The sequence below is a fragment of the Hippocampus guttulatus genome, chromosome 12, assembly GCF_054856545.1.
Source record: "Hippocampus guttulatus isolate MCC_2025c chromosome 12, RoL_Hgut_1.0, whole genome shotgun sequence".
In the NCBI taxonomy this organism is placed as follows: Eukaryota; Metazoa; Chordata; class Actinopteri; order Syngnathiformes; family Syngnathidae; genus Hippocampus; species Hippocampus guttulatus.
The window spans coordinates 7,803,773-7,813,016 of NC_141272.1; the positions used below are offsets into that span (position 1 = coordinate 7,803,773).

The 9,244-nt window shown below is 42.0% G+C and overlaps 1 protein-coding gene across 1 annotated transcript in view; it reads left to right on the forward strand.

Moving 5' to 3' along the window:
- The window catches only part of LOC147197183 (rap1 GTPase-activating protein 2-like), a 29,059-nt gene extending 20,862 nt beyond the window's left edge, over positions 1-8,197 (forward strand). The window contains exons 14-23 of the mRNA XM_086124937.1: positions 15-86; positions 718-804; positions 908-1,048; positions 2,843-2,992; positions 3,802-3,914; positions 4,011-4,109; positions 4,219-4,339; positions 4,629-4,731; positions 4,807-4,880; positions 6,602-8,197. Coding sequence (XP_085981063.1) covers positions 15-86; positions 718-804; positions 908-1,048; positions 2,843-2,992; positions 3,802-3,914; positions 4,011-4,109; positions 4,219-4,339; positions 4,629-4,731; positions 4,807-4,880; positions 6,602-6,610 — 969 coding nt within the window. The 3' untranslated portion in view covers positions 6,611-8,197. The remainder of the gene's footprint in view (positions 1-14; positions 87-717; positions 805-907; positions 1,049-2,842; positions 2,993-3,801; positions 3,915-4,010; positions 4,110-4,218; positions 4,340-4,628; positions 4,732-4,806; positions 4,881-6,601) is intronic.
- Positions 8,198-9,244: the final 1,047 nt, after the last annotated feature.

Consider the following 9,244-nt stretch of genomic DNA (forward strand, 5'->3'; position numbering starts at 1 on the left):
AATCATCTCAACAGGTATCTGTGACTGCTAGAGAGGATGTACCTCCCTTTGGACCCCCTCTCCCGAATCCAGCTGTCTTTAAAAAGGTGAATTAATTTTTTTTGACAGCACCAAACATATGACGTGAAAAAAAAAAAAAAGAAAAATGTTCTTCTTCCCCGCAACCCAAACTACAATAATCCTGGCATACGGTGTATGCGGTATACAGTCGATAGAGTCCATTAATGATAAATAACCTAACTGTTGATCTATTAAAACATGTTCGTCAAAAGGCCATTAGCCTCGTGTACTCGTTTGACAATCAATTTAATAGCTTGACGGATTAGCTACAAATGTTGTGATGCTGCGCATCAGAGAGCCGTTTCTCATCGTCTGTGTTGTGGCATTTGTCCCTATTCAAATAGACATGAAACTAAATGAAATGAAATGAACAACCTAAGTCTTGAAAAAAACTTTTATAAAGCTTATTGGGTTTTAGGTGAACATGAGCTGCATACCAAAAAGATTTGGACACGATATTAATTGTCTTTGAGTACTTAGTGTATATAGAGTCCTTCAAAAACGGTTAATCTTCTTTTTAAGCTTGTTTCTTAAATATACATTATTTTATCTTGACTTAGTTTATTTTTGTCGCATGTGGGCAAAACAGATCGCAAGTCATTTCCACCAGTTTCCTTTTCATCATTCCTGTCCCCTCTCACTGTCTTCTCTCTCTAGGGCCCCGAGTTCCGAGACTTCCTTTTGACAAAGCTGATCAATGCGGAAAATGCCTGTTACAAATCTGATAAGTTTGCCAAACTAGAGGTGACACATGAAGACACACTCTTGAGTAGCAGTGTCATAACCCTCTTGCGGCACAGCCAATTAGAATGTGTTTTATGTGTGCATGAATGTGTATTTATTCCAGGGTCGAACACGAGCTGCATTGCTTGACAACCTCCACGATGAGCTTCACCGACAAAGTCAGGCCGCTCTGGGTCTAAACCAAGCAGAAGAAGAAGACAAGCTGGAGAATGGTGGACATGGAGGTCTGCTGGAGTCATTCAAGGTGAATGTAATGCCGGATGTGTAATCTGCTTTGACTGTGTGTCCTTTATGTTGACACCATTATTACCTTTGTAAGATAGGATCCCATTGGAGATTTTATTTTTTTAAATAATGTTGGCTGTCACGTAAACATCAAATCACAGTTGCTCAGCAACTGCGCTGAGGTGAACTGTTATTTAGAACGACTGGTTCGAAGGGGACCAAAATATGCCAGATATCTACCACCGTATTACCAAACTGAACCACTGATTTAATAGATCTAAGCTTTTATATTTTGCACGCCACATTGAGGCTCTACCATGCAATTCATCAGATAACGCCCCCCCCCCCCATCCCCCGGTTCCACTTTTTGCGAGAATGTGCAGACTGCAGTCACAATTTTCTATTCATAGCTGACAAGTGGAGAGTTGTTTGCGCAACCTGGGAGGTTCTCAGCGGTTGATCTTTCAATAATCCTAATTTTACTTTTCAATATCTATGAATCCACAAGATTACTTGTTTGAACAAAATCAGTGATAAAGGTCCATATGTTGGGTACTGGCTAAAGGCGGAGTAATGCTCATGACATTCATTGTAAGTTCATTGTGTGTGTATGTGGAGAGGAAGGGGGCATTTTTATTCCATGTTGTTGTTCCACAATCATTACTCTTAATCTTAACAGGCACTCTGGACAGCCACGTTGCAATTATTGGAGTCTCTACCAGCATCCGCTTTTCTCATTGCTGCTCTGGCAGTAGCCATGTATTGTGTGTCGACAATGCAGAGGGTGATTGCCTCTTAATGAATAAACATTTTTAATATGCTGCGTTTGTCATCTATCCATCCCTCCATATTCTATAGTGTTTACATCTTATCCCGGATGACTTTGGGTGAGGGGAGATCCTGGACTGGTTGTAATCCCCAATTTCATGGTGGATCTAGAAAAGCAACCATTCACAATTCCTCATTTTAGCCTAACATTCATGTTTTTGGAATGTGGGAGAAAGCTGGAGAGGATACAAACTCCAAGCAAGACTGCCGAATCAGCGATGTTAACCTGATGACTAATGACACTTTGCTTTCATGAAATAAAATGACAGCACAGGAGATGGATTCATGCAAAGTACACAATGTGCACGATAAGTTAAATGAAAGTTGCTCTGTCTGAATTGCATCTCGAGTGTTCCAATGCATTTTTAATGATATACCGAGTGAACACAGTAATGTCCAAACAGGGAGCCATGGCCACACACGAGGCCGTCGCTCGTGTGTGGCCATGGCATCAGGGGTCCTGCGGGAACATAGCAATTTCACTTATATGCCAGTGAGGTAGAGTGACAAATAAAAACCACGATATAGCAGACGGTGAAATAAAGGCGTATTAACTGTTGCTATACATTCAATAGAATAAGTAATGGTCATAACTCCTGCTATCAGCGTTCCGTTTCATGTGACAATCGAGATTTCACACTGCAAATGTTTGAGGAATTTAAAAAGTATTAATCGTTACACAAAGGAATTAAGGTATTCAGCATGCATACTTTTGAAAACATCTTTATTTGATACTGTGCCGTGATACTTTTGAGATAATAATACGGGTGCCTTGGCTTCAAGGTTGGGAAACACCTGCACTAACTGAAATCAAGCATAGCCTAATTCTTTTTATGAGGAATTCCTCCCTCTAGCGCTTGGTTTGTGCAACTTCGTCGACTAACAAACGGGTAAACGTGCACTGCATCTAACTGATTTTTAATCCATGCCTTCAAGTGCTAACTTATTACAACGAGTTACCTGTATGTTGTCCTCCTGTTTGTAGAGGGCCATGCGTGTGAGGAGTCACTCAATGGAGACTGTGGTAGGGTCAAATCGCCTTAGGAGCCCCGGCGGTGGAGGGGGGGTGCCAGCCAGTTTAAGTGGAGGAGCAATGCCACAGAGCACCAGTGAATGTACCAAGAGCACCTACAATGTAAGTACGGGTATATGCATAGAAGGAGGGGGGTGGGGGGGGGGGGGGATGTCATGTAATTATTTTAATTATAGAAATAAACATGTATCGTAAAACCATTTTTAAGCATGTGTATTTTAAAAGGCCTTTTGTCAAGTCAAGTCAGCTTTATTGTCAAATATGCTCTATGTACAACATACAGACATGCAGTGCATTGAAAAAACACGGCTAAAAATATGGGCAGCGAAACTGAATTGCATAAAAAAGACATTCATGTATAAATATAAACAAGCAAGGGCACTTGTGATTATTCGGGGTTAAATTTAGGTCGTACATTGTTTAAGTGCAATAATCTGATGTTGGATGCTGAGGGAGGGTCACAGTCTGGCAGGAGGCAGGCAGAAAAGGGAGGGAGTTGAGTCTCTTGACCGCCTGGGGGAATAAACTGTTCTTGAGCCTGCTGGTTCTAGCACAGAGACGGCGCAGTCTCCTCCTTGATGGCAGCAGGTCGAAGAGGCTGTGAGATGGGTGGGTGGGGTCACCTGCGATCTGGATGGCTTTGCGGGTCAGACGAGAATTGGAAATGTCTACGGGTGGGGTAAGAGAGACACCAATGATCTTCTCAGCTGCTCTCACGATGTGCTGCAGACTCTTTCGGCATCACATGGTGCAAGCGCCGTACCACACGGTGATGCAGCTGGTCAAGATGCTCTCAATGGTGCCGCTTTACTAGAATGTCTGCATGATGGGGGGCGGGGCTCTTCCTCTCCTCAATTTGTGGAGGAAGTAGAGCCGCTGCGGATTCTATTTGTAATTTTTGATTTTCTCAGCCTCCAGCATTGTCAACCAAATCTTCGGTAAAGAGCCCAGTAAAAAGACGCTCTGGACTCTTCCCTCGACTCCACTCCAGCATTGAAACTCAATCCGAAAAATGCAATCGAAGGTTGGTCTTTATTTCCCAGACACAAGTACGATGTCTCATGCTCAGTACATGGTGTTCTTGAATTGTTATTTTTTTGTTTTTGGGGGGGATATATAGTGACCAAAAGGCAACAGAGATCTGCCCACTGTCCCAGGAAGGCAGGTCGGAGACATTATCCAACCCCAGTTCACCTGAGATCTGCCCTAACAAAGAAAGGTGAGACAGGCTCCAGTGACACTAATGACGACAAGCGCTGTAGAAAATAGATGTTGTTTTTAATAGAATTTACCTATTACTTGGTAAACTAACATCTTTCCTCTACCAGGCCTTTCATTAAACTGAAGGACAACATGGGCAGCAAGCCGAACATCTCTCGGTCTTCATCAAGCACCAGCAGTTTCAGCAGCATTACAGGAGATCCAGAAGCTTTGGAAGACCTAGAGATAGTGAGTATGGTCCTCAGCACAGATTCATCTTGTGCATCCACTGGTTACATGGTACATGGTTATGTACTGTATGGGATACAAATACAACTTCCTTACCGCAACACTGTACTGAGGGGAATTTTGCCTTTTGGAAATAAATGAATTTAAAATCGTATCCAGTTTTCTGTTTTTTCTCAAGTCACGCAACAGGATTCCTGGCCAGAGATCAACCTCCACTTTTTTAATTCTTTTATCTTGAGGTATTTTTCTTCTAAACAGTTTCCTTCATTCTTTATCCTTCTTCCGCCAGGCCAGTCATCCCTCCATGGCATCATCCTCTGCCTTCAGCCCTTCAATCAGCATCGACAGTCCCGTCTCAGGAACTCCCATCATCATGTCCCGCAGTTCCACAGGTATATACCGCTCTAATTGTAACCGCTCTTAGCCTCTTGAACATGTGTTCATTCTTCCTTTTCCTTTCTCTCCAGATGGGAAGAATAAGACATCACCGAGGTCTAACTTGAAGTTCAAATTTGACAAAATCAGCCACTCATCCACAAATGTAAGGCTTTTATTTTTCCTTCACATAAGTAGTTCCAAAAAATGGATGGATGAAAGATTTATGAGAATATCCATCCATTTTCCGAACCGCTTGATCCTCACTAGGGTCGCGGGGGGTGCTGGAGCCTATCCCAGCCATCTCCGGGCAGTAAGCGGGGGACACCCTGAATCAGTTGCCAGCCAATCGCAGGGCACACAGAGACGAACAACCATCCACGCCCACACTCACACCTAGGGACAATTTAGAGCATCCAATCAGCCTGCCATGCATGTTTTTGGAATGTGGGAGGAAACCGGAGCACCCGGAGAAAACCCACGCAGGCCCGGGGAGAACATGCAAACTCCACACAGGGAGGCCGGAGCTGGAATCGAACCCGGTACCTCTGCACTGTGAAGCCGACGTGCTAACCACTGGACTACCGGGCCGCCCTTATGAGAATATATTAGACTATAATATGTACTAGTGTAAACAGTCGTGAAGTGGTTGACCTTTTACACTACATCATGGGTGTCCAAAGTCGGTCCTCAAGGGCCGCTGTCCTGCCTGTTTTCCAGCTCTCCAAGGAGCAACGCACCTGATTCAGATGATCAGCTCATCGGCCAGCTCTGAAGCAGCATTAGATCATCCTGATCATTTGATTCAGGTGCGTTGCTCCTTGAACACACCTGAATCAAATGATCAGGATCGTTCTAATGGGGCTTCAGAGCTGGCTGATGAGCTGATCATCTGCATCAGGTGTGTTGCAGCCGGGAGAGCTGGAAAACAGGCAGGAAATTGGCCCTCCAGGCCCGGAGCTGGACATGCCTGCACTACATGAACGATCGTAGTCAGACACTTCGCCATGTTGGTGGCAACAATGAGTCAGCCCGATATGAGGTAATTGAAGGCACTGAAATCAGGGCACTGTGCAAATTCGTCCTCCTTTATGAACCTATGGACCTTGATTTATGCATTGGGGTGTATTTGTGATGGAACAGAAAAGGGCATTCCCAAACTGTTATGACAATTGCAAATTGGAAGTTTTGGAAGATATATCAAGAAATTCTTAAATTATCTAATAAGGGGCCGGCCCGGTTGTAGACCGGTTTGTGCGTCGGCCTCACAGTGCGGAGATGCGGGATTCAATTGCGGCTCCGGCCTTCCTGTGTGGGGTTTTTACGGTCTCCCCGTGCCTGCGTGGGTTTTCTCCGGGTACTCCCACATTCCAAAAACATGCATGGCAGGCTGATTGAACTCTCAGAATTGTCCCAAGGTGACTGTGAGCGTGCATGGTTGTTCATCTGTGTGCCCTACAATTGGCTGCCAACCAGTTCAGGTTGTACACCCCCTACTGCCCAAAGACAGCTGGGAAATCTACTTTGCCGACAGACAGAAAGAAAGGCCAAAACCATCAGCTGTGATCCACCATGACATTCCCAATTCTCTCATTCCCCTCTGGAAAGAGATATCAAACTATCAAATGTAGAACAAAAACACTAATAAACAGCCTCTTCTCCAGGCCATGAAAGCCATTATTTGTTTAATGTGTGCAATATATTGTTTGAACCAATATGTGAAATTACTTCAATTATTCTTTAAAAGTTGTGTCTCAGTGCTATCGTATCCTGTTTTTATCAAGTCAAATTCCATTTTTCTGTATTCAGTATTTCTCAAACTGTTAAAATAATGTCAATCATTCTGTCAACTATTGATAGATCAATGTCTCTGCATTTTTCTTTCAGTCAGAGTAACTTGATGACCAGCCTTGAGAGGGCCCACGTGGGTTGAATTGAGCTGTGCAAAACAACAATTTCAAAACCAAATCATTGTAGAACCACGTCACTAAACCACGGGTGATCCGGCAAGACTTGCAAGAGCACCAGAGTCCCTTAAAATAACTCTCAATACTGTGAGTGTATAGGGCAGAACTGTATTGTTGGGGTTCTTTTTGACAGACTTTTGGTGGACAGAAAATAGTTCATGTTTTACAGACGCTCGCGCATTTTTGTGGTAAAATGTTCATATCATTAACAAACCCTAACCAGGCTGTGATACTGTGAGTGTTGCGGTGAGCTCGACTCTCCAAAGCTTTTAACAAGTTGTAGTCTGTGTTAGCTGAAGAATGTACCCAGGTTTAATGGGGACATGAGTTAAAGGCTTAGTAAAGGTTTTACTTTTTAGCTTGTCAGCTGCTGGCCAGTTAGGAAGTTAAGGCGTCTGTAAATGGTCTGGTAACAGATCCTGTTAAAGTAAAACCATACTACTTGTGAAGTATTGGAAATCTAACGTATATTAGTGTTGGATTAGAGTTTGTCATGTGTATGGAAATTGTTCTTTTGTATGGCGTAATCTTTTGTCACCTTGCTAGGTGCTGCACTATGAATGCTGCTGGAATTCAGTCAACCCATGTAATAGTATTTCTGTTTTTGTCAGGATGTCAAATTCCAGATTTGATGTGCTTGTTTTGCTGAAAAATGATGTGCAGTACATGGTACAGCATGAATATTTCACCAAGATTTTATTTTCTTCTTATACTTTAGCGGTGTATTACTTTCATTTCGTGTCAGGGTAAAATTACCGCACATTGGTTTTTTTTCTAAACAAACTTTCGTACTTCAGTATGCTAAACAAAAACATTTTACCTCCTAGAGAGGCTTGCTAGATCACCCTACGTGTGTATATTAAATATTTTCTTGTCATGACTTGATGACTTGAAAAAGACTGAATTACCTTTAAACCAGTTCTGGCAAAAACACACTGAATGTGAACTTGAAATGTTTGTTGCTGCTTTTTGTATGCCGTCCATTAGATGTACAATGCAAAGGTACAGTAGTTGCATACATGCACAGAAAGGCAAGACTAGTTTAAAATATGGCATGATGGTCTCAATTTGACAAAAGGGAGTGATGAAAAAGATGATTATCCATACTGACTAGGATTATTGTAATTCTAGTTGTGGAGAAACGTTCCTTTGACAGAATATTTTTTTTTAGAAATCATTTTTATTTATAAACTGAGGGGGAAATGGATTTTTAATGATTATCTGGAGAAAAGAGAATAGGCACAAATAAGGATGGATACAAGTTAGAATAGTATTTGTCATTGAGTTTGCAGCAGCCTTAATGCCTTGCATCCTTTTCACTGTCATATTACTTAATTTATTCAAAGATATTTTTTGAGCATTGTAAAAAACTAACGGAAGGGTACAAAAGCAAATGAAATGACATGATGGGAGAAGATATATGAATTTCAAAGCTGTCTAAAGATGTAAATGTATATTTCATTACGTAATGTGCTGCTGGAAAATTTATTCAACAAATAAAATGTATTTTGTGTGAGTTTTGCATTTGTCATTTTTCCATTTTAACACGACATTAGATTGAATATCAAACAAACAAAAAAAACCCACCCAAATCTTTCATGAAGAATATTCATTCATTCATTTTCTTGCTCAACCAGTCACAGATGAGCGTTAGGCTATACAACTAGGTGCAGGAGGCAGTATGCACCATGGGGCCTACTGGTCTTTTGGGACTCATTGAATGTATTCACACTGTTAACAGTCAATGTGCTCACATCTGGTGTTCATCCAGTTATGCAGTTATCGTATTATCAAAAACTGGAGGCACTCTTAATGCCCATTTAATTGCTGAACTTCCAATATAGAGGAAGCATTTTTGCCTGGCAAACTCGTTGCACATATTTGCAAAGTACGTTCGAATATATCGATGATGCATTCAAACATATTTGCAAATACGTGAGAACGTGAACTAACGCTAACCTCATGTCCATGTAACTGAGAGACTGACCCCGCCCCTCCCTGACCTCAATAACACGCACTAAGTATAACTGCCGAACAAACATGGGAACAGGAATTGTATTCGAACAGGGTGGGTGGTTTTGAACTTTGTTTTATGTTTTTCAAATGTAAATATTTTCATTAATGCATGAATACATTACGAGATTGGAGTGTGGACGGAGACTCCATAGATTTCTGACGGCGCTGTAGCACCCCCTAGCCTCAATATAGCGCCATTACAGAACATTACTCATACTGATGCTACCTTATCGAGAGTCCTTTTTGATATACCGCAGGGAGAAGATAGTTCTTTAAAACCGAAACCTAGGGCAGAGTTCAACAAAAGGTACTGCGGTATGCACTGTACTACGATATGGAAAACTGGCTCAGACAAAAAAATTAATAAACAACCACAGGTGTGTGGACAGACAATAAGTACGACTGCATGCTGTTTTCCTCGCTGTGCGGTACCAATTGAAAGGAGTGGTCGGAAAATACAAAGTTTTACGAATATTATGGTAAGGTCACGTGCACTCATGGATACAAAAAGTTAACTTGATATCCAGCACAAATAACGAGATAAACG